The sequence below is a fragment of the Odontesthes bonariensis genome, chromosome 19, assembly GCF_027942865.1.
Source record: "Odontesthes bonariensis isolate fOdoBon6 chromosome 19, fOdoBon6.hap1, whole genome shotgun sequence".
NCBI classification, from domain to species: Eukaryota; Metazoa; Chordata; class Actinopteri; order Atheriniformes; family Atherinopsidae; genus Odontesthes; species Odontesthes bonariensis.
In genome coordinates this window covers 15,401,705-15,427,593 of record NC_134524.1, presented here as the reverse complement: position 1 = coordinate 15,427,593, position 25,889 = coordinate 15,401,705, and the positions used below count along the sequence as shown (strand labels likewise).

Below are 25,889 nucleotides of genomic sequence, written 5' to 3'. Positions count from 1 at the left end.
CACACACACACACACACACACACACACACACACACACACACACACACACACACACACACACACTTACTGGTTGCAACCTCGAAGCTCTTGAATTTGACAGGTTCAATGTAGTTGACGAGAGTTGACATCTCCTCTGTGGCGTTCACCTCACTGCTGGCGGTACCCTGAATGAGGCAGATAACTCTAATCCATCATTCGGCCAATGAGTCTGTCAAACAGTCCATTCATCTATCCTCTTACCTCATCAGAATTGGGCTTTTTCTCGGGTTCATCCTCCTCATCCTCCTCGCTTTCTCCTTCCCCTCCTGTTTAGGATGAGATAAAGACACCTAAAAACGTTACAGTGTTCAACGTGTTGCAACGACTTGTAGCCATTAATTTCATTTTTGCTGAACCCACCGATGGACTTGCGAGGCTCTGAGTCTTTGACCATCCTCTCAGCCAGATTTTCCTCCCCATTGGACAGCATCTGGCTTCCATCGCCATCTGTCAGAGGGGAGTCTACACAGAGCACAAAAATCTGTCAGCTTTCAATTAGCTCTGGATATAGACATGAACTTTAACTTGATCATAGCTCACTGACTGGTATTAACAGAGATAACAGTTCAAATCAAGTCTATTCCTACCGTTAACAGGTGATGACTGCTCCCCTGGATCTTTGCGTCGTATGCTGCTGCTGCTCTCGGAGGGTCGGTGATGGTGATGCTTCTTCTTGTTTTTGACAAGTATCTTCCCCATCATCTCCTGTGGCGAGGGAAGTGGCTGACCTGGGACCAGCTAAAATCACATTGACGATAAAAATAGTAAACTTTGAGGTAGAACGGTATGACACAAAAAGACCAGGAGTTTAAGTCAGATGAACATTTTCTTTAAAGATTTTAAACACGGTGAGCAACTAATTGTTAGTTGCTAACTAACAATAGCAACTAATATGATAATATAAATGTGACTAAATCCAAATTTGATGCCATAATGTCACAGGACTCACAGGGCCAACCACAGTGTTTTATTAATAAAGTCAAAAATCCCTAAAACCAGCCTAAATTAACAGTTGTGCTACCTAACAACAAAAGATGACTGCGCTTATTTTGAATGTCGCCCCACTCTGCTCTGAGAGCCAAACCTTGGTGACTTATTTACAGCTTGGGCTTCATTAGTTTGCTCATTTTTTCAGGACCAGCTGTGATTTTGCGTGTCCAATTTTCTCGGTTTAGATGAGTACAGTAGTGTCAAATTAGCCTCTGCTCTGGTGTAACAGGGCTCTGTGGTCTGAGTGATGTCTCATCTCTGGATAAAAATTAATCAAGACCATGAGCTCATCTGCATATCACAAGACATTTGATCTAATTCAATGGTCAGCAAGTTAATTACCCCCGTGAATATGAAGTCAAAAGCAGCCTTTAGTAATCATACCGGATATTTGTCAAGTGGGTCAATGAGCAGAGCGTCCCCGAAGATTGTCCTGCAGTACTCTGCCATCTTGGCCTGCTGTTTAGATCTGAATTGACAGAGGACAAAGGTCAGTTCTAAACTCTAACCCTACGCGTATTCAATTTCAGAGCAAATACTTGGTTGATTTTAATACCACAGGGCAAAAATAAAAAAAACCTCAGATATATCGATACCACTTACGAATCCACATGGTTTTCAAAAGACAGAATGACGGGGTAAGGTGAGGTCTTAAAAGCGCTCTCTGCTATCGCTTCGATCACCTCCTGCAGTAAAGGAGAAAAGACTAAAGTTCAAATCTGAATATTTGAACTTAGATGAATTACATGAAATAAGCATAAAAGGTATAGATCGCCTCATGTCATAAAAAAAAGAAAACATGCTTTTATTTTCTAATGGGCTATACACTGATCAGCCGTAACACTATGACCACCTGCCTAATATAGAATGTGCCCTCCTCATCCTGCCAAAAGAGCTCTGACCAGTCAAGGTGTGGTCAAAGAACATCTGAAGGTGTCCTGGAGTGTCTTGTACCAGGACCTTAGAAAGGGTTTGTATGGGCTCTATATCTTGTGGGGAGGGTCTTCGTGTATAGGGCTTGCTTCCCACAGACTCCATCAGATCCGAACAGATTGGTATCTGGAGAGTTTAGGGGTCAGGGAACAGCTCAGGCTCTTTGACAGGCTCTTTTGCCACGGCTCAGTGTTCCCCCTCTGCGGAAAGCTGCTCGTTCAGGGAGTGGTGTTGCCATACTGTATGGCTGTGGGGGGTGATTAGTCTGCAGAAACGTTTAGGTAGTTGTCAAAGGGAAGTTCACGTGAGTCCCAGAATGCAGGTTTTCCCAGCAGAAGATTGCATTGGATCAAGATGAGAAGTGTTGCTCACTTTACCGGTCTGTGATGACCACATTATGTCTGTGGTCGTAATGTTGTGGCTGATCGCTGTTTATTCCAAAAACTCTTTCGTTTTAATTTCTTACATTCAAATGAAGTTGTGTAGTTAACCGAGTCGTACCCAGTTTGTGTGGTGCTGCTGCTTTATCTGACTTAGTCATCAGTGTTAACATATCACATATTTTTATTTAGAAAATTATTTTATTTAGAAAATCTAAACAAGCTGTCACAACTAAACCACACAAACTCAAAGAACACCCGACAGCAGCGACGCCCACCTTAAAGGGTATCTCAGTGGTCATGGTGAACCCGTGGGTGATGTAGGGCTCCTCGTCCGGCAGTCGGCCTTTCCAGCAGTCCAGCTCGATGCAGCGACAGCCCGTCAGCAGCACCTGCCTGTACATCTCCACTGACGACAGACCTGTCAGCTGACCCACTAAGGACACACAGACACGCAGCTACAGATTCAAATCTGAAAGACTGAATACAAATCTACAAATGAAAAAAGGTTCTGCAGCCCATATCAGTATAAAAAGTAATGCTTTTTACTGTTGAGATAGGCAAGCATGGGAGCCCCAGGGCAAAATTAAGACACTATAATTGAGTGTAATAAACTTTTGTTTGTGCCATTTTGTATGCTCTCTGAGAGTCTCTTACCTGTGAGGTATGTGTTGTGTGAGGAGTTGATAAAATAGTGAGACAGGGGCTGGTGCATATCATCAATGATATCCAGCTTCTCCGGGGGTACAATGGTGTTTTCCTCTCCTCCCAGATACCGAGTGAAAGACTGCAAACTGATCTGGTCTGCAAAATGTGGCAAAAAAGAGCATTTTTACTTTGACTATTAAACAATGAAACTTGTCATGACAAATTACTATTTTATCAACCAGCATCCCTCTGCTCCTGTGATCAAAATTTCAAAGGGGAATAAATTGACATAATCTGCTCTATCGTTAAATTGTCAAAGAGCACAAAGCCTCCAGTTATTTGTACAGACATCAACAGGCTGAGAGGGAAGCTCCAGGTTAGATCTGAACACTGTGGGCTGGAAGTGGGATCATCTTACAGGCTGCAGCTTAGAGGACGTTTGGCAGAGCTGCTCATAGCTCACTTTGTTTGCCGGTTTCATAGATTTTGTGCAGAGGGGACCAAAACAGACCCTGAATTATTCCTTCTGAATGTTTCACAGCGGAGGTGAAAATGGATGCAGCATTGCTATATCTGAGGCCAAAAATGTTCAAAAACAGTGAAACATTTACACCTATGGGCCTCAAACGAACTAGGTTTTGTTGCTGCTTTTGGACAATTGAAAATAAAGATACAGCAGCATAAACTTCAAACTAAATGACACAATATTAGTTTTTAGTGTTTCTCAGCATCTTAAAAAGCGAGTACATCAGAGAACCCCTTAAAGAGAACTTAAGGCAACACAATGAAGCAAAACAAGCAGGATCATTTATTGTTTTGTTGCTGCCGTTGTTGATTTGCAGCATTATTTAGTCAAAAATGAAGATCACAGACTGTAAGCAGCTCTGCATGAAAGCATGCATGATGACTAATACGTAAACAGAATTACCAACCTCGGTCCAGCTGGCTGCTGTTAGTATCATATTTCTCCATGATCTGTCGAACTTGCTCTCTTTTCAGTGGGGGATAAAGCACCTCATTCAGTCGGGAGTCTCGCTGCTTGTAGTTGATGAATTCCGTGAACTGATCCAAAACAATGAACGGCTTCCTCTTGGAGCCACTGGATCAAAGACAAAAGTGTATTAAAAACTTTGTGCGACTGAGGAGCAAAAATTATTTCTATAGTAACCCATTATATTCAAGGTGTGGAGGGTAAATATTTATTCTAGCAACAGGGAAAGGTAATAAACCTTATGAAAAATCACGGCAAGAGTTTATAAAAGTGGTGTAATTTCAGTGTCACATACATCTCCTCAAAGATTTTTTCTATTTCAGGCCGGAGACTCAAACTGTGGAGAAACTTCTGGAAAGCCTCCCACGTGAAATCATCTGGCTTTATTCCCTCCGTCTGCAGACAGATGACAAGTAGGATTGGGTAGAAATGCACAAAAGGAAAGACAGAGGGAAAATGGCAAGAGGATACAATGCAAATATGAAGTCATGTAAGCATTCAATCATTTCCTGTAAAAGAGAAAAAAAATGATGAGAGCAATTTCCCCTCGACTTTCCTTTACAGGATTTTTGCTCAGTGAACTCGTTAAAAGATGTTGTTGCTCTTTGCTATGAAGAGGTCGACAAAGTGAGACAGAGTGGTTTTTGCAGACTGATTCTGTGAAGAGTCAGCCATCTGCTTCCACCAACACACCGACGACAAACTTACTCCTCATATACTTTTTAGAAATCTATACATAACAACTAATCAAGTTTACTTTTTAACGAGCTAACCGGAGCACCACGTAACAATGATGTCAGGTATCCACTTCCATTTGAAAGCTTTATTTTCTTCTTCTACGTTACCAGCAGGAGGCGCCAGATGACAGCAACATGAGGAGAGGCGCTGACACCACAGTTCAGAAGTCTTATTCAGTTAGAAAAGTCTTGTGACTTCAAACTGATTTTCTGTAAAGATTGTACTTATTCTTCAAGACACAAGAAACCTTGTATAACCTAAAAACTGCAAAGCAGAGTTTCCGTATACAACAGAGAGTAAAGATTTTCAAAAAAACAACAATCATTTCAGATTTGAAAGAATTAGGGAATCCGTGATTTTTAGTATCAACAGAAAAATGTTGAACAACACAAATTAACCACATTTTGGCAACAATTTCAGCATATCCCAGCTAACTAAATAAAGCTTTCAGCTCAGGGGAAACTTAAAGACAACTTTGTTTGGTTTCTTTGACTGGATGAGATGATAGCGCACTGGTTTAAATATCCAATATGGCATCCCAACCATCAGCCAGATGACATAGTTCAGCTTAGCGTATCTAAACTCATCTTATTTTAGCTAAGCTTAGTTTATCTTGGTTTACAATGGGCACCATGGGAAACAGTTAGCCTGACTCAACTGAAGTTGTTAGTTTACTATTTGGTTGCCACCATTATGCAAGGGACGTCCAAAACTTTAAATGTGACAGTTAATTAAAATGCTTTCAAAGGACTCTTCTGTAGGTATGCAACCTATATGTTGCCTTTACACCATTGCAAAGGCACACAAAGAATGCAACTGTATCCAGCCCACCCTGGGGTGAGTGATACACCATTTCATCTTATTGATGAGCATGAGGCAATACTATGCACATTTTAAGTAGCAGATTACCCTGTTGTTGAGGAGGCCACACTGCTCCAGAGCCGCTTCCACCCGCTTTTTATCAGAAAACAGCTTGAGAATACTGAAAGACAGAGAGTTTGTTCATATTACCAAACTGGCGATTCAGATTTGAATCAATACTCTGTTAAAACCAAGAAAATAAATGTGTAGACTTTTTTTTTTTGATAGACACGAGGGAAAGTGAAAGAGAGACAGAGAAGTGGAAAAAAAGAAGAAGTAGAGAGCGCTTGCGTTTAGAACTCTGTGTAGAGTTGAAAAAGTGGTTGGTAAGGGCGTTTCTCACTTCTTCACTGGAATCTTCCCATCCTGATGCACTTGAAGTCTTAGCTTAGTGTACCTGAAACAAACAGACAGGCGGAGCGGGTGTAAAATATCTAAAACCTGCGTAATGTCAAGACAAGGAAAAAGAATAAGAAGCTTACGCTTTGCGGAGGAACTTGTTCCGTGATGAATTCTGGGAAAGTATGTTTGTGGCCAAAGTGAACAGCTCGTCTGTCCAAATCTGGAAACGCACACGGGTGGATAAAACAGGATTGTTTTGACTTTTAATCTGGTGTCCCTAAATGAAACCGCTGCCATTTACAATGTAAATCACACACAGGAAATAATCCTTCTTTACAACTCCTAAGCAAGGATGAGGGCCACAAGGAAGGGAAAAAAATGCAGGAATTGAAGGTGAAAATATTGGTAATGTTAGTACATTATAGGAAAGTGGTGTTCATTGTTACCTTTGCATCCTCCTCCTGCGTGGCCTGGAAGTTGAGGAAGGAGATGTTGACCAGGTCGTTGCCATAGACTATGGTTACCAGCTTCCCTTCAACGTTTGCCTTACCAAAGCCCAGCACCTCCCGCGTCTTGTGTTCCTGATAAACACACATTTATGGATTTCTTTTTACGCTGACAGAAACAATATCATGAACTTAACATTTGTTTGAACACTGTGTAGACAAACAAAACTCTTGCCCATGCCTCGGTCTCTTGAGAACAGTAAATGTGATGCATGTGGTTTAGCGCTCTGATCCAATTACCTAAATGACCGTTTCCTCCTTTAAAGCCCACCAACTCCCTTCGACATGCAGTGTCTGTCTCTCAATTATAGATCACTCTTCCTCCATCGTGTCTCATATTACAGAGCCTGGGAGGGGTAGTATTCCGAGAAAAAGGTCTAAGAACTTCATGATTAAAGTTGAAAATCCACAAGAAACAAATGGCGATTTTCTCAGATTTAAATGGCAAGTTTGAGAAGACGCTGACAGTGTTTCTCTTTGCAAGGATGGATTACATTCAGACAAAACAGATGGAGGGCTTGCTTGAGACGGGTATTCAAATCTGTGGTACAGCAGGATGACCAATTTGAATAACTGCTCCTGTGTAACGTTCCCCGTTTATGAGGGGTTGGACGTGCTGTAATGAGATCAATCCAACAAGTTTTTTTCTGCATAATTTTGCTACTATAATTTAGAAGATTTAGAAGTTTTTCTCTTGAAACATTTCAGTTTTTCTTGGATCTCGTGTTTCTTTTTCTCAGAAATGTACCAGTAATCTCTGAAATTAAAATGTCTTTCTCAGAATATTACTTCCCCTCAGCTGGATAATCCTAACTCACTTTTTTAAACCGACCCTTTCATCACGAAAACATGCAGAAGCCTGAGTGACTGTTTATAAAGAAATAAGCAGCCAAAGCTGTGCACAAGATGTCATATTTTCAAAAGGTTAATGGACTGCTCTTAGTGTTTTTCTAAATCTTAGTGACCACTCAAAGTGCTTTACACAACAAGCCATATTCGTCCGCTGTCACACATATATTCATCCAGTGCAATTTATGGGGGTTCAGCTGGGGTATCTTGCTCAAGGGCACCTCAGCTGTGGTAAGGAGGTGCCACCGCTCCAGCTGTTAGTCCACCAATCTGTTTTGAGCGGCGAGAGTGGGAATTGAACCGCCGACCTTCCGGTTGTCGGACGGCCCACTCTAACCACTGACCAAAAAACGGTTTCCAGTGATCACGCTATCCAAGATACATCACAGACCTCACACGAGATATTTTTCATTGGAAATGCTTTCACCTGAAGATACCGTCCTTGTAAAACCGCTGACCGTGCGCTCTGTGGAATTTATAGATTGACAGAAACATTGCTGCTGTATGCAAGTGATGTTGCTTTTTAACTTTTGAAACTTGCATTCACCATCTCTGAGGCACGTTTCACTCTGGAACTGTCTTGTTTTGTCGGCTAAATATACGGCTCTGTTAACCAGCTAGAGAGTGAGAGCAAATCAAAACCGTAGAGTTAAGGCAGACTTAAGTCTGAAACAGATATTCAAACCTGGGCAATCAAACAAAAACTATCTGCACTGTCGAATGCACTCGATACACAATAGTCTTAATCTTTACTGATACACTCATTCACCCCAATTGAGGGGCCCCTCAAAAGGTTTTCTTGCTTCTACAGAGGCTGTGAAATAAAACTCTCAGGTTTTAGAACGCGGTTTTAAAACAAAGCCTTAGGTCTGAGTGGGTCAACATGTAGATCCCTCCCTTTAAGGGTCTAAATTGCAATACATCAATTATCAAAGCTATGAATGAAATGTTAGCTATGTTTTTGGGAGTCCTTTGCAGGGAACGACTGCTTGAAGTGTGGAGATCTGCTCAAAGAATGGGTTTCCCGTTTAGTGATGCTTAGTGAGGCCTTTACAGCTGTCTTTACTTGTTCCCATTACATTAAAGATCCTTAACAGGTTTGATATATTCAAGTTGTAACCGCTCAACCCTTCATCCAGATTGAGGATATTCAGGTCAATCACTCCAATTCCATAAAAGTTGGGACGCTGTAAAAAATGTTCCCCCCAAAAAAATATCTATACAACGATTTGCAAATCTCATAAACCGATATGTTGTTCACAATAAAACATTGTGAAATGTTGAAACATGTCAAATGTTGAAAGGTGGGGTTGGAGATGCGAATATGCTCAAATAAACGCAAAGAATGTGCACTAAAAGCCCTGATTCACGACAGAGAAAATATGTTTTGGTAAACAGCTACGACAGCAAAAAAATAGCGTCAGTGTCCAAATATTTATTTTGGTCTGACAGAAGGAAGTTGTGAAAAATCTGATAGAAAGGGACTTGTGACAGCACCTATCAGCCTGAACTACAGCTACATTAATCTCACGGCAATTTATTTATTTATTTTTAAATTATTACCGAAACGATCCACTTAAATGTACTCTGTCAAGATCTATATGTTTGAATAGTGTCAGTCTTAAAGCCTGGTTTATAGTCGGTAACGCAAGACGCAACGCAAGACGCAAGACGCAACGCAAGACGCAAGACGCAACGCAAGACGCAAGCCGCAACGCAAGCCCTTGCGCGGTTGCAAGCCCCCCCTTGCGTGCTTGCGTGTGTCACCTCAATTTTCTAAACTTCACGCAAGACGCAAGCGCAAGCCACTGGCTGTGGTCGAAACCGCCTACTACTTGATCGATCTGACAGTATGCAGAGCGTTTACACACAGTGCACTTCACTCCTGCCCGAGCCGAAATCAGCCGGCCTGAAAAGCTGATTTCCCTTAAGCTATAGGCTAAACTCTGTAAATATATAACTTTAGCAACATTTGAAACATTTTCAGGCGAGAAAGTAGTCGTTTAGACCCCCAAGGTGTTGAAAATCTGACAAAATACCGGCTATTTACAAGAAGAAGAAGCATGAATCTATGGAAGAGAGACTTGCCAAACAGCTCCTGGCGGTGAATTTCCTTTCATCGTAGTAGGCTTGTCATTGAAAAAACCCGCTACTCCACCTACTGTCCTGGCGGTGAATCGCCACGCAGCACACGCAAGCGCCGACAAAGCAAAATGAAGTATAAACGTCTCGAGCCATTAACATACGCGCAAGACGCAAGCGCAAGGGCAGTTAAAAGAAGTATAACTCAGCCTTAACTCGCTACTTTATCCCCGTCTCCAGCAGATATAGGCCCTTACACAACGACTTCCTCACCAACAGTCATTGGTTATATCACTTCCTGTCTGACTGCCAATCTGTCAGCAGGCTCATTAACACCCCGTCACCTTTGCACTATCATCCGAGTGAGGTAACACACACACACACCAATCCCTTGCTGGCAGTCACACTTGAGCATCACATTTGTGGTCTGAGGAGAAAGTTATCGACAGTAGGAGGTGACAGCTTCTTTCTTCCACTCTCTCATACTCACACAAACAGGCTGACATGTTACCAACCTTTGGCTGTTTGGCGTACTTTCCTGTTCTGGTGTCCCTGATGGTGCTGATGTCCAGAACCTCAACCTCCTAAAAGAGAAAAAAAAAAAAAAGGTGTTATTGTCGATGGGAAGTGAGTACTGGACATGCATTTTTACTGTAACAAGAGAAAAAAAAAGAATAAAGGCAAAGAGGAAATTATTAAACTGGCAACAATGCAAAGATCAGGAAAGTGGTTTCTCTCTTTTTACAAATGCGACACACATATTTTCAGCCATATGTGCAACATTTCTTCAAGGGTTTTAAGTGGCCCCCTGACTTTCCAGTGTACCAGAAAAGATGAATTATTTTGGTTGAAAAAGAAATGGGCCAGACAGTTTGTTACACAGAATCAACTTTTTGAAAAAAGGCTGCTAAAAAGATATTTCACAGACGACTGAGTGAACCAACTATCGATTATCTACAACTGCAAACTGAGTTAGTAAAGGTAAACTCCGCCAGGAGGAAAGGGAAAACTTTTTTCCTCTTTTGGAACAAAATAAAAATCAGAAATAGTCTCATCTTTCTCGATTCTTCTTTCAGTGAAGAAATGATCCAGTGACACAAAAACACAAAATTTCAGCTCAAAACCCGATTTGAAATCACAGGGGAATAATTCAACCACCTTTCGACATTCTTTTATAATGTTTAAAAAATTTGACACTCAATTCCAAAAACAAACTTTAAACTTGCTTAGCTTACAGCTTGATATATTAAGTAAGGAAGCATGATATTGGATATTTGCCTGTATCAAACACTGATATCTTCAAACCAATTTGGAGCGATTACTGATGTTGATACAGAAAGACGATCATTGAGCTTGCTCCGTAGACAAACATGTTATTTCTAGCTTTAATGTAATAGGCCCAAATCATTTAGGCAGAGAGGCAACTTCAATTTACAACTAAAACATCATAATATCATCTTTTTTCTTCTTCAACAAGCCAAGGTGATTCTCTTAGGGCAACAATCTCAAAATAAACCCAAAAAAACCAGGACTTTATCTTTTTTGGGGGGGTTTTTCAGCAAATGCCTGCATTTCTTTTTTTTGACACGCTGATATCATTGTTCACCTCAAGTATTGAGTTCATAAAGTACAGCTTAACAGGGTGGCTAACATGTCGTCAGAGTAGGATTCTTCATCTAAACAAGAGGTGCACAGGCACAATATTAAGTTACGGACTCAGAGCCGAAAACATAATTCTGTTTGTCCGTTTCTAAAACGGACTAAACGGATAACAATAAGATTGTCATTGTGAATACGTAGGCCCAACCAGTACCAGTCAAATATTTGGACACACCGACCCTTTTGTTTTGAGTTTGCACTAAAACATGAGTCATTCAATTGTGTACCAAGACAGCCATTGAAATGAACTTGAATATAAGCTTGAACTGAAATTAATTCCCCAGGCTAAAAGCCTATGCTTTGTATTGCCTTTCATCTGCTTCCATTAAATTGTTTTATTTATCTTTTAGCTTCTCAAGACACAAAGCACAACCAGCGACTTATGAACTTTGTGTGTTTGAGTGCGTGTGCGTGAGAAAGTGGAAAACAGAAGCAGGCACGGCCAGGAATACAAAGACATTTGTGGACCCGTCTTTGGAGCACATTCGTATGCTCGATGCTGAGGCAAAGGGTCAAGGAAGAGCAAAAGATACTTTTTATTGTTACTGCATACAAAACTTTGTTTGCAGAGCCATTGCAAATGGTAGTGTTTAGTCACTTAAGTTAGAAAATATTTTTTAAAAATAGCCATCAAAGTCAGTCAATCAGAAACAGCCAAATAATAACCGAACATAAATTTACTATGTTAAAAGAGAGCGTTATGATTATGTACTGCACGTGTCCATCTGGTGTGTGGAAGCAAGCTTTATGATTTTAGAAAGCGAATGCTTCAAACTGTTGAGTGAGAAAAGACCTTTAACCAAGAGGACACTGTCAGCTGGAAGTGAAGATGAGCCAAAAAGGAGAGGGCTGGACAGGAGGAGGAGCCTGTGGTCATATAAACCCAGCCATAAACCCAGGGGAAGACGCATGCATGGTTCCCTGTAAATATTTGTTTAGACCCACACTCATTCCTGTGGCTTTCTTTCTTCATCTATGTCACATTTTTTTCTCCTCATCTTTGCCTCTGCGGAGACCATTTATTTATTATTTTTGATCATCAATTTTACGCTGAATTTTTAAGATTTTTGTTCTATTTTCAGACGTTTTCTTTGTCAAAAGTCACAGCCGACGTTTCGAGCTTTCCTGTTGACTCTTAGGCTGACACTGCAAATGTCACTTTGTCGAATCCTTGCCTCGTTCTTACGTGCTCTACCCACGATTCCTTTCCAAAAACAGCAAAGACGCACTTTCCATGAGCATTGTTGTCCAACCAGTGAAACTTGTGCCTTCTTTTTTCTTTTCTTCCAGAATTTCACTCTGGCTGTGATGTCACCTCTCTGCAGGCTGTCAGCTCCCTTGAGAGTGGTTGCGAGAAATAAAGGTCGCAAGTGTTGCGCCAATTGGATTAATCTCTGCCTCAGACTTTGTCCTCTGATTGGCCTGTGGAGAATAACTTACTTCCTCAGAGAATAAACCACTTCTGGGTCTGTAGGACGCACACACACTTACATGCACACACCACCTCTCCCACAGGCCATGGTTTCATTCCGCCACTGCTATGGTGACTCCTTGGAGACCACAGAAATGAGACTTTGTCTTTTACATTACAAGCCAGTAAGAAAATGTCAACCATCAAACAAACACACACAGTCGAGACCTGGTGATATTCACAGACACATCCTCCATGTGCACGTCCCAACTTGTGGAACATCCTGGCCTGTTGAGCAAGACAGGGTGTATGTGAGTGTCTGCATGTGAGAGCGGAAAACCCTCACAAGTCAGTGCACATTAGATGCATGTGACACAGACGCGACTCAATGTGAGAAAATATTCGCTGATGATGAGTGCAAATGTGTCAGTGTGTGATCAGAAAAGCGTGTGAGCATGCAGTGAAGTGCGTGTGCTTTGCTACATAGTTGTGTATTCAAGCACATGACGTGATGCGTATGTCCGTGTGAAGGTTGGTGATCTCTGAAATCACATTCCTGATAAATCCCAGCTCTCTGCTCTGTTAGGATGTGTGTATCTGCATGTTTCAGTGAGTAATATTTAGCTAGTAATGGCCACTGTAGCACTCAATTCATCTCCCCATGTTCAGCTGCAACGCAGCTCTCTTCATTCATCACTCCAAACTCCGCTGCAGGCTCACTACAGCTCCAAATGAGTCTGGGTTAGTTTTCCAGGAAGCAAGCTGTGATGAAGTGCTGTCATTTACTTTAATTTACCGTTTTTTTTCTGGACCAGAAAACTCCCCTCAGCCTGCCTTGTGCACCTCGGCCTCAGTTTGCGATTTCCTACATTTCTCAGCATGCAAACGCAGCAGTCAGGTAGCATTTCCAGCTATGAAAGGACCCACCCTTTACTCAGAACAAATCCTGTTTTTCTCCCCAGGCATTGTGGCCGACTGAGTTGTTTCAATTCTAAGGAAGTGATTTTAAGATAAGCTATTATCTGAGCTGGTGTAATGACTTGACTAACTACACTTTATGATTGAGTTCAGAAAGTAACAATACCATAGCAGCTGAGCTAATGTGCAGATGAAGATATCAATAAAAGCTTCAGAAGAATTATTAGATATTTCACTTTTTCTTGCATCAGAAAAGGGATTTCTGAGACCGCAAAGTGACTTATTATTTCATTATTATTTCATTGCGGACTGAGCTGTGTTAACAGCAGAGGATGAAATCAGTTTTATTGCTGCCACACTGCTATATTTAGCTTTTGCATCTCATCAGTTATCGACAGCCAGTAAAACATTACAGTTTATGAGCCACATAAGCTGTGTCCACTCATTATTTCATCTTTCCATTTGTATGTAGGAGCTGTAGTAAGCATATTAAGGCCAAAACTATATGGTCTGACATAAAGACACATACCACAAGTTGGACTGTAGTCTGAAAGTAAATCAGAGTCAATGGCGCAAACTCATCTAAAAAAGCAGACAAATTAAAAAGATAAACACACTAATCAGAACAACACTGAAACCACCAACTGATTTTGTACAGGCCCCCCCTTGTGCCACCAAAACAAGAGGGGACCTGTTTTGGCATGAACTCCACTAGACCCCCCACAGGTGAATTTACTGGTAGGTCCTCCAACTTCAGAGGAAGCTGAAGCTCCTTTCTCTCCTCCCTGCGGCGATGTCTGCGGCACTGTCTGCGGTGAGTTACAATTTTGGGGAGGTGCACCAGAGTGTCTGCGTAAGGGGCGGGGGCATGTCTGCGTTAACTGCGACACACGCAGACGACCTGGTTTCCGACCATAAATCAGCCTTGAAGCGTCAGAGTTTCATTCCCCAGCAGAACACTGCTCAGTGCATCACAGTGCCTCTGCCAGTTTGCCTTCTTGCTGCCTTCTCAACGAGTTTGATATGTTAAAAGTGATACAGATACATAAACTAGGTTCAGCCTCATCAGATTTCTGTCACAAAATGTAGCAGAAAAGCTCCAGGGGTGTAATTCCAACATGACAGAGTTACCACCAGCCTAATGGAAAGCAGTGTACCTGTAGTCGGGCCTTAACAGATACCAACACCAGCACTGAAACTTGGGAAAAGTGTAAAAACAACCAAAACAATGCATTTTGCACATAACCCTTTGTAAAAAATTCCTCAGTTTTATACTTTGTTTCTTATGTGGATTTAATAAGTGAGATATATTGCTACTTAAAACCTAAGAGGTGCTGGCATGTGGATTGTGGTACCTTTGCTAAAAGCTAGGCTATCCTTCATCCCTTGCTTCTCAGTCACAACACCAAGCTGAAAGCAGCTGACCATAACCTGACCTTTTGACGTTCTACTACTTGAATGCAAAGGTTATTTTGATCCTGCACTTGCTATTAGGTCAGGCTATATTAAGGTACTAAAACAAGTACAGCAAATGGTTATGCATTGTGATTAGAACCTTGTGCACTAAATCCTTTCCTTCATTTCTTTGACTGACTTTCCACTTCCTCTCCTTCTTGCCACCAACCTCCATTCCCTTTCTAAAGATTAGAAAGAGTGTAACTAAACTGAAAGGGCAAGTAAACAATCAAGACAGCACCACTCCTTTCCTGTGACGCGACTGAGCGTGCGTTGGAAAGATCAGCCCTGCTGAATATGTCTCAAATGACCAATCAGAGCCGCTATCAAATGGCACATGATGACGGCATATTGGATACTGATCCTCGTGAGCGCTCATACGTCCACACCAACACAGACAGTGGTGGGGGGGCCCACGCCTCCACCCTTTACCGGTTGGCTGTGACCCAATTAGCCTATCAGTGCAGGGGAGAGGAGAGGAAAAGAAGAATGACAGAAGAAGACTTTAAAGTACACAGAAACAGCAGAGAAGCAGAACAAAGAGAGCTTCAAACTGTTTTATGGCTGTGATGGGAGAGTTGGCAAGGTGTTTAGAGAAAGAGAAGGAGGGGGACACTTAATACTCCTGTGAAGCATGGGACGACTCAATAACTCTGTCATCTCCTGAAGTTTCCTCTGTGTATATTAACTGGATCTCATTCTCCTACTTTTTCTCATTCTGCTTGTCTTTATCCATTTGTACCACTGGTGCCTTTTCTCTCTTATTCACTCAGATGTTTCATATTTTTGTGTTTTATGGAGAGAAAAGTAACATAAAAGTAAGTACGCCAACTTTCCCATTTTAGTCTTCAGCTGACAATCAGATCTGGATGGATTTATAATGTGTGCCGTTATAGAATCTGAAGAGGGAGAAAAGCTGCTGAATAGATGGAAAAATTAAAGGACAGGGAAAATCAAAACACAAAGGGGAAATTAAGTCCATCCAAATGTACGAGGATGGATAGCACCATCTTTCACATGAGCATACACATAGACAACATATTTATACCAAATGTCTCAAAGAGCAAATAAATAAAGGGTGAACAAAACACACAAAAACTTGCACACAACCAGAATAGTTTCAGTTATCATAAATCTTTCACAAAATAGAAACACACATGAATCACTAGGGTGATCTTGTAAAACGGACCAACATGTGCAGCCTCCTGCAGCTCATTAGGACGCACACATGCGCTGAAAGACAAAACATGAAACGCAGGCAGCGGATTGGCCGGAAGATAGAAAAACTGCGTGCAAGCCTGTTGAGCTTTGCATGTTGGGAGCGCAGGTTTTCACTTTATTTCACAGAGTTACTGCATTTGAAACTACGGCAGCAGTTAGCTTAGCTTAGTGTAAAGACTGGAAGTAGAAAGCGTACAAAAATAGCTCAATAAAATCAGAGTTTTACATTTTTAGACTTTGACAAATCCTTCCTCAGCCATATTGTTTTTTATTCTTTTGTTACAAAGTGTTCTGTAACTTCTGTATCAGACAGCTGTTTACTTTGTTAATATATTCTCTCAACTTAGGAGAATTCATGTAGCAACCATAGATCGAGGTCCAGGATGCAACACCATTTGGGAGTATGGACCATGTTATTCTAAACCAGTCCATTTAACTATCTGAGGCGGAAGTAGCATGATGTAAAAATCCCAAATATAGCGTCCCCTTGAACCGTTATACAATTTCTGAGGTTTTAGGTTGTTCTAGTTTGCCAACAATTCGCTCTTCTCATGGCCCCCTTCTGAGTAGCTTTAAGATTAGCTTCCCTGTCAAGAATACCCCAGGGGTTAGAGCACTCTGTTTGGAGAATCATGGAGGATTTCTAATAGAGGTGCGCAGCTAAAAGGTACTCTTTTAGTGACAACAATGAACACTTGTCTGATAGATAGGTGACACTCCCCCGTCAAAGGTCCTCCCTGATTCTCCAAACTGCGAGCACTCTGACTGCTGTCTAATGCAGGTAAGACACTGAGTTCTCGATACCTCATGCAAACAAACTTAAATGAATAAATAATTAAATAACCCCTTTTACATTCATTTGCAGTAAGCGCACCAACATATAGATGAATTGATCATGTAAACAGCTTGGTGAGAATATTGTCTTGTACAGGTTAACTACTAAATAAGTATGTTTTAGAAAATACTTTTTGGGAAGTAGCATCAAACAAATCAAACAATTATATTTCGCAATTTCTGGATGTTAGAAATGTTAGCGCTTTTTCCGCTTTATCAAACTGTTATTTTGGCAAGTGCAGTCAAAACTGAAGCAAAGTCTAATATGGACTGCCTTAATAATACGGCTCTTATCTGGTCTTGTTTACCACTCAAGGTGATGCAAATCGCAGGGCTTCTTATTTCAAACACTGAGTATATTTTCTCCATCATAAGCTCATCATGGGTCACCTGTGGTTCAGTATTTTCCCCAAAGACACTCCAACATGTGGACTAAAGAAGCCAGGGATCATACTAACGATTAGTGGACGACCCGCTCTTCCTCCTGAGTTGCAGCGTCCACCAGAGCATGAAAAAGGAGAGAGAACAATTCTTTAACCAGTTTTATCCCATTCATGTCAATTCTATTTCACCATTTTTGGAGGTAAAAAGGAGTGAAAGTCCATCCAAAAATACCACTTAAAATACTTGAGCTGTTTTTTTCCCCACCACTACAGCCACAAAAATGGGTCAATGTTGAGCAGTGAGAGGGATCTTTTCTTTGAGAACCATTCAACTGTTTTATTGTCCAATTGCTGATGTTATTTCATCCCATTTGGTTGATTTTTTTCCCCTTGTTAGGCCATAATCATTCCTAGATCTTAATTACATTTATAAGTAAAATGTCATTAATTTGTTGATAAGCAAATGAACAATTAAAGATATCTGAAACTATGAGAATTGGATCCAAGTTGTACTAAATGCAATTATCATGAGGAATAACAAACATTGACATGCACATAGGTCAACTTCTTTAGCCGCATACAGAGAACAAGTCACACATCCACACAGGAACACACGCATTGTGCAGGAAGCATCTGCTTTGACAATGGATTCGATACCAAGCAACGTCTCAGTTCTACATACAGAGAAGGGCAGCATTTCTAGAATGTCTATGAATATGCGGATTTGTGTGCAAGTCCCACTTTGTGTTTATTTGGGTTTGCGTCAGTATTTCTCTTCATACGGGTTAAAATGAAGATGGTAAATAGATCAAACATGTGACCAGACAGAGTAAAAAAAAATAAAAATTTTTAAACTGAAAGAGGAGAAAGAGGGAGGAAGCTGTCACATTATCAACTGCCACACTCAACGTCCCCCGCCAACTGCCATGTGGGCACACAAGTGATCAAGAGCGTTATGTAAACCTCTTGTTCCAAGTAAATTCCTTGTGGATGTTCGACTCAGGCCAGAGAGCTAATCTTTATTAGATCTCTAGTTATACCTGCCAAAAATCATTCCACCAATTCATATGGCTCATTTACACACACAAACACACGCGCAGCTTAACACTTTACAACTGTAAGAGGCTGCTGCTCAGGAAAAGTCCCTTTAAGGATCAAAGAGCAAAAATCTGTTCAGGTGAGTTTGGATTTAGTGCTTTCATCAATAATCAAAGTCAGAATTGATAATGAAAAAAAAAACTTGTTACAATCTAATCTAAACTCTGTCTCAGCCTTATTCACCCAGAGGATATCTACTACTCGTCAAGTTCAATTTACAAAGCTCAAATCAATTCACACCTCAAAGGTGTTTGCTAAAATCTCACGTAACACCTGACACACTACTTTCCTGCATCCGCTCAAGATATGGCAAATCAATTCCATGCCTTCAGAGGCCAAAATGGGGGTCAATGACACCTCTGTTACATTCCTTGGGGCAAAAGTCTTGAGAGCCCAGGTGCTATTGACGTGACCTGTAAGAAGTGAAGGAAGAAAAGAAAGGACTATAGACAGAACGGGAGAGAGGAAAAAACTGTTTAATGGGAAATTTGGAGGAGGAAAGGTGGGAGGAGAGAAGAGGGGGCAACTAAATTCCCCAGCACCCCCATGTCCCCGTCTGTGCAACTTCCTGCCCACTTTCCCACGCGAGGGAGATTAGAAGTGTTGTTGCAAGAAATTAAGAAGCAATAAATCTTGAAAGGAAGTGCCATGTGATCAAATTGATAAACTGGTGGGGAAGATGGGTACACAGGGAGGAAAGAAAGACAAAAAGGTTAGGTGGAGAAAGAGTATAGATAGGAAGGCAAAAGGCAACAAGAAAAACGGAGAGCAAAGCGGGAGGAAATGTCATCCTCCAGTTTAACTTGGAGGAACAACTTTTTCCTCATCTCTCTGATAGCAACCAGCTGCCCTGAGACAGAGAGGACTGAGGAGGGGAAAAGGGGGAGGAAAAGACAAATTGAAGGTAGATCAGCAGAGCACGAAAGCAACGAGGAGGATTAGCCGCAGTGCCAGTTGCGTTTCAGCTGTGAGGCAGGTGAGCCTCACCACATGATATAAACCCCTCCTGTTTTTTTTACAAGATGCATTTTACTGACAATCATCTGTGCCGGTAGCAATAGTGTGAGGAATAAATACAGAAAAGTTTTTAAGCAAAGCAACGAGCCCAGTTTGAATTTGCAGTAGAGACCGGTTTATCAAACCACATGAATCATTTGTGTTCTCTTTATCTTTTCTGTGTAAAGCAGATATCTACTTTAACACGAAGAAAGCATTACGATGGTAAATTGATGATAAATAAGAAAACGAAGATTCAATGCAAGGATGTCGAAATAGCACTGCAATCTGAAATAGAAGCCAAAACACTATCTTTTACATCTGTAACCCATCAAAGATTGAACTCTATCATAATGCAATCCAACATGTGACAACATAATCCTCCACTGTTAGAAGAAACTACCCAGCAGAGCCTCTCTCATAACAGAATGTGCCATACTGGTCCGCAGAGCAAAACAAACTATGACATGTCGAGGCGTTTTTTTCTCCCTACCCTACTCAATATGTCACTTGACCCTCTGTACTGCAATGCAAAGTCTGCAGGGAGGAGGCTGGTTGATGTAACATGCTTCCAATAAGTTTGAATCACAGTTTAATTCAGTCCCTGTGTGCCATCACTACTTTTTAGTATCATTGCTCGACTTACTTTTGCACAGTATCTCGCCTTACAGTTGACATTCCCGAAAGCATTTTTGTTTTAGAGAAGATCATAGTTTGAATCAAACAGACTGAAGAAAAGATGCATGGAGCCACATTGGTATGTGAGCTGCTGTTCGAAGCCTCGAGCTCGGCCTGTTGCCATCCCGGTATTTCAGAGGTGAAGATATTTGGACAAGCAGATCTTAACAGTGATACTTGATAAATACTTGAGGACAAGCATCCATCAAATTCTTGAATTATTATCTGAAGAAGCTGTGGGGAAAATGTATGGACTTAGGCAGAATTGTTAAGCAGGTTCGTTGCTTTATCTCACCAGTAACCGTTGCACTCGAAAAGTTCAACTTTTTAAGCAGAAGCACAGGTGCTAGCTTCTGTCTTATCACGGGGCCGATTGTCACTACAAATCCAAATGTCAATCATGTCCACAACTAAGCATTATTGCAATGTATATATGTTAATCCTGACAAAGTTTTTTTTATGGGTTTAGTTTCACATCCACCCCAAAGTCTGCAGATTCAAATAAACCTCACCACAGCTCTACCTTCAGTTCTCCAACATTTGAGACTGTTATAGCTGCAGATGCTTCTAATAAGATGTGCTTTAATTAACGGTTATAATCCTATCACACTCTCTGACAGGTAGAGTATTAAGATTCAGAGCAGTGATTCTAGACAAAGATAGGAAGAGGTAATGATCTAAAAGAAAAGATGCCTCACAGGGCACGATGATAAAAGGTGGGAGCAGGGAATCTGGCCTTCGCAGTCTCTTTATCACAACTGAATAGGCCTGCAGGGAAAAAGCCCCATTCTTCTGAGAGCTCTTGCTTCATTTTGATGGTAATGTGTCAGCCATCTTCAACACTTGCTCCGGTGGCTTGAGACATTTTCTGTGGACCTTTTGCAAACTTTGGTCCACTATCTTAATCCAAATAATCTATTTGTAACAGTGAAAAGGTTACCATTTCTAGTTTAACAGCAGTGTCAACATTCTTAGACGACTCTTCGAATGTTGTTATCTATCCACCTCAGGCATGCTGCCAATCTAATACCCAAAATGCCTCATCAAGAATGCAAATGCAAAGAGGAGGAAGGAGGAAGGTTTGGTCAGAGAACAGAAACAGCAGGAATAACAGGAAGTTGCAAGCATATGTGTAGATTGGTCTCTTGTGTAATCCGCAGCCACTGGCATGCACTTTGTGTTCAGAAAGTAGCCTCAACTGGAGTCAACCCACAGACTCGCAGCGATAATGTTGAGGAATTAGTGACAGAACTGGAAAGCTCAGCAGTTAGAGGTAGAGTAAGTCCTGAAAAAAATCATGACATGAAAATTGTTAATTCTTTTTAAATAGCATGGGGGGGTGTCATCCAGTAAGTTCTGCTGCAAATCCTTTATCAAAAGGGCTTCTGTCTTCGGAGTCACATCTATTCTGGGTTCATCCTGGACATGAGCTGTCTGGTGTATTTTGCACTGTTTCATGAAATTCCACCATTTCCCATAAACTCCTCCTGCTGTCACTGCTGCCGAACATTTTGGTCAAATTCAACCCCCTTTGCACACGCCACTCGGCCTAGGCCTGCAAAGCCAGGAAATAACTCATCATTTACATTCTCGTGTAAAAATTTGTTACTGATCATGATCAAGAAGATTTTAAGAAAGAGAGGTATTCATAGACACGGCTAAGAAAACCAGTGCAGACTGGTGCACGGTGGGGTGTGTCTCCACAGTCCAGAGTGGGTGTCTGTTTTTCAGCCAGTTGGTTGTTATCACCACTGACTCAAGCATTATGGGAAATTCTAGGCTCCGACTGCAAACACAAACACGCAAGTCAGATGTCTTGTAAGCTGACCCTCCAAACATTACGCAAAGATGGCAAACGGGAGATAAGAGTAACGGAGAGGAAAGGATGCTGGGAGGGAACAGACAATGAGAGCGAGATGTAAAAGATAGAATAGTTAACAGGAGGAGAAAAAAGTTCTCAAGAAAAGTGTCAGCAAAGAGACGGGGGCAGATGAAATATTGGGAAAACGAAGGGAAGAGTTGAGTTATTTAAGGGAAATGTTAAACAAAGAGAAGCTGAAGAAGAAGGTGACATGAAACAGATGGGGACAAGATGGGCTGAAGGAGGAAAACCTGGAGAAAAGTAGAAAGGATACAAATCAAGATGGATACACAAATAGGGGTAAAAGGGGGACTGTTATGGAAAATGTTTAAAAGAAAAGGTGAGAACATTGAGGCATGCTTTCTAATTATTGTCAGATATGACAAAAAAGTGATTAATAGAAAGGTGATGGATGGAGCCTGAGGAAAGGCTAGAACGTGTATCTCCACTCTGTGCATGGGTTGACTTTTCAAGCTCTGTGCAAATGTTTACATTCTTTTTTATGAATTGCCAAGTGTTGAAATCGGCTTTAAATCCAACGAATTATCGTTTTTTAAAAGGGGTGCGGGTCAGATTCTCTCCAACCTATAGCATCCGGCTGTGTGCAGACATGCAGACATTTTTGAAGCCCAACTGAGAAACCTTACAGAGTACTTGTTAAACTCACAATGGAGTTTCTGTCTTTATTTAGCAAAAAGCTCCGAAACTAATTGCATGAGACAGAAAAGAGATCCAAAGATGCAACAGAAAACATTCAAAGTGGTCAAAGTCAGATTTAAAACTTGTGTAATTGATTTTTTTTTAATTATTGTGGAGCTACTGTATGTGGAGCTGGGGGCTAAATAAAGAGTGTGCAGTGTCCTTAGAAACTCAAATAGAGACCACAGAGACTTAGTTTTTATGCCTGTGTGTCATGCTGCCCTAAATAAAATGTAATGTCACCTTTATTGTACAGATATCCTCTTTTCTCAAGTTGTCCACTGTTAGAGAAGAGCTTTTTGACACTTTTGGGTTGCCTGCATGACTTTGCGGCGACTGTGAGTGAATGAGAGTCCTCTTTCTGTTCACGAGCTTCCTGACCAATGCAACACATCTTGATCGTGTCCAGTCGGAAATATTCCACAAATTAAATCTGAAGATGTGTTTGGTTTAAATCTGCGACATTTAAAGTGCACTGGAGATTCCATATTTTGGGCGCCTCTATTCAGAGAAATGGGTTCCTTCAAGAATACCCTTGTCATCTGTGCGAAAGTGTTATTCTCTGCTCTCATTAATAATCGCTGGATATCCGTGTTGCTGTGTCCTCTTTCCTCTCAGCTCTGCCTGGAAACCTCCAGGGGAGCCTAAAAACTGAATTAAAGCTTCACTCTGGGATCACTGAAATGTGTATATATATATATATATATATATATATATACAGTCACTCTGAAACATTCAGGTGTGCCTAATTTCAAGTTCGAACTGCACAGAGGAGCTTTGTGTGACCAACAAGAAGTTTGCAGAAGCAAAGTGGCACCTTTTCTTTTCTTTTCTTTTTTTTTTTAATTTCTATTGTCAGTATTTTCTAAGTCAGATTTAAAAGCTCATTCAAACTTACTCGAGTAAAGAAACAGATGTCAGGGCACTGACCAAAGTTTGACTGACAGGCGACTGCCAGGAAGAGCAGTTAAAATTCACCGCAGTGCTGTCTAAAAAATACATTTCACGAAAAAAAAAAAAAAAAAAAAAAAGAAGCTAAAGTATACAAGTCAATTAACATAAAATAACTGCGAGTCTCTGACCATCGCGTCTAAAACCCAGCATTTCCCTGTAATTAGCCTTGTGGCCGTAACTGCCGGCAAGCTTCATTCCTGCGACTGAAATAAGAATGGAAGCCACAACCCAATGCAGCCATGCCAACACTGATAAAGATGAGAAGTAGTAATCAAGGAAGAGACAAACATTGTGGCAAAAAAGGCAAATGAAGTAGCGCTGATGGCAGCCTGAACCTGGACTTTTTCCACAGCTGCTGTTCACACAAGCACTTTGCATTGGGGTATTTTCAAGAAATACATTGATTACATGATTTTGATTTGGTCTGCATCTGTCTAGAGTGCACAGGAGGCACAGTGATGCAAGTGATCTGTGGAAATGGAGGATGAGGCTCCTTCGTGACTAGTTTTGTGTTGGTATCGATACCACATGTAGCAGAATGCATGCAATACAGCAAGGAGGAAGTAGAGAGCAACACACTGCTCCACAGAAAGAGAACAAAGCAGAGAAACAAAGATTTGCATTTTCACATGCTACCACCCCAAAAACATCTCTGCGGTCACTGGTTTAAACATGTCAGCAGAAAGTGAGGAATAAACATTATGATACCTCTGGATGTGCTGCTCTGGTTCAGATACTTTTTTCCTAACAAGTCCCATTAGCACATATTTGGACATATTAAGAAAAAAAGCACTGTCTGTGATTGAGGAAAAATATAAGCTCAAAAGCTTTGACGGTACACACTTTGTTTGGGGCTGGCAAGGTCTGAAAATATTTCATTCAGGGGTGCGGATGAGACTATTAACGCTCTTTAGGCACCTGTCTTATAACCTAAATCCAAACTACAAAATCTGACTTCTTATTGGCGCTCTGTATTCCCCACTCAGAAGCTGACATGATTCTGACCAGTCGCTCTTGCTGTTGGCCGTTATGTAGCTTCATCCTTCCTGTCTGTGGTTCAGTGTTTCAATAAACCAGAGCCAGTTCAACACATGACTCGTATTAAGATTTTGATCCTAAAAGGTTGATCAGTATAAAGTGTGGGTGGCCGAACAGCAGATAAGGGAAAATCCTGAATCAAGTATTTTCAGATTAGGTCTCATCATCTTTCAGAGGTTACTGTGTGCTCTCTCATGCACGAACAACATGCTGTAAGGGTTACTGGGTGTAATTTGTGGCCAAATTTTCATTGGAAGCCGTAGGACAGATCTGAAATACGACACAACCCAAGACACAATAGAGAGGTAGAGTGGAGTTGAGTGGCTCACTCAACCATCTAAAACTGGCTGCTGCAAACAGAGGTGTAAATTCATGGTTGAAAGGGGAGCAGTGGTACTGGATCTCTGTGGTATTTCTGACCAAAGCGTGTTACAGGAAACTGTGCCCACTTCTGAGCTTTAAAGCTCTGCCACGACCGATGCGACAACTGAACGATCTCCTGTTTCAAGTTGTGCGCGTTTGCAAACCTCTCTGCAGACAGTGTGCAGAGCAGCTTTACCATCTTGATGAAAAAGACTCAATGGCTGACAGACTCTTTGCTAAACAGTGTCACAGCTGCACCTCAGGCGACAAATGGCCCATTATCTCAATCCCACAAGTGCCCGTGTGTGCAGACACATGCACGAGTAAGACATCAGGATAAAATGAGTATTTAAAGCTTCTATGCGTTATGTGAATGCGTGAACACATGCCGACACACGTGCAGACAGACAGGGTGCCGTGTGCTCTGGCCCCGATATACTCATACACATGTGCTCACAAGCCACAACATGCAGACACAACACAGGGATAATATCTGCTATCAAGAGGTCATTCCTTGCATGCCTTCGGGATAAATAGACAGCCAGAAATAAGGAGACAGAAGAAGTGGGTGGCGTGTATGTGTGGAAGAGGGTTGATTGAGTTAACTGAGCTGTACCTGAATGTTTCCTAAACACACATTTCATACACAGAGGAGTTTAACTCAAGTAGGCCTGTCAAAAATATTACATAATCCCTTGACTCACATCCGAATGTGATCATTTTGAATGATAATTTGACTTATTATATGCATAAAATCAGCTGTATTACATGAACAGACATAGCATAGTTTAATCCTCTTGTCATTTACAAACACCCGCACCTCCTTCTTCTGCTGTGATTTCATACCAACTTTGCACGCAGTGGGGTTCAGCCTCCATTATCTCCCAGAACTACATTTCAATGAGCATCTACAAGTATTAATATCATGGACTTAGCTACACAGTTTCTTTGCACAGAATCAG

At 41.3% G+C, this 25,889-nt stretch overlaps 1 protein-coding gene across 1 annotated transcript in view; it reads right to left on the bottom strand.

Annotated features, from left to right (window-relative positions):
* Window positions 1-25,889, bottom strand: part of plcb3 (phospholipase C, beta 3 (phosphatidylinositol-specific)) — a 60,930-nt gene that overhangs the window by 13,459 nt on the left and 21,582 nt on the right. Inside the window, exons 3-17 of the mRNA XM_075451424.1 lie at window positions 9,875-9,943; window positions 6,369-6,503; window positions 6,063-6,142; window positions 5,924-5,977; window positions 5,629-5,701; window positions 4,277-4,377; window positions 3,923-4,089; window positions 3,000-3,146; window positions 2,621-2,778; window positions 1,633-1,715; window positions 1,414-1,498; window positions 627-777; window positions 400-501; window positions 241-305; window positions 68-164 (exon numbers count right to left, since the gene is read on the bottom strand). Of these exons, the coding sequence (XP_075307539.1) occupies window positions 68-164; window positions 241-305; window positions 400-501; window positions 627-777; window positions 1,414-1,498; window positions 1,633-1,715; window positions 2,621-2,778; window positions 3,000-3,146; window positions 3,923-4,089; window positions 4,277-4,377; window positions 5,629-5,701; window positions 5,924-5,977; window positions 6,063-6,142; window positions 6,369-6,503; window positions 9,875-9,943 (1,567 nt within the window). The remainder of the gene's footprint in view (window positions 1-67; window positions 165-240; window positions 306-399; window positions 502-626; window positions 778-1,413; window positions 1,499-1,632; window positions 1,716-2,620; window positions 2,779-2,999; window positions 3,147-3,922; window positions 4,090-4,276; window positions 4,378-5,628; window positions 5,702-5,923; window positions 5,978-6,062; window positions 6,143-6,368; window positions 6,504-9,874; window positions 9,944-25,889) is intronic.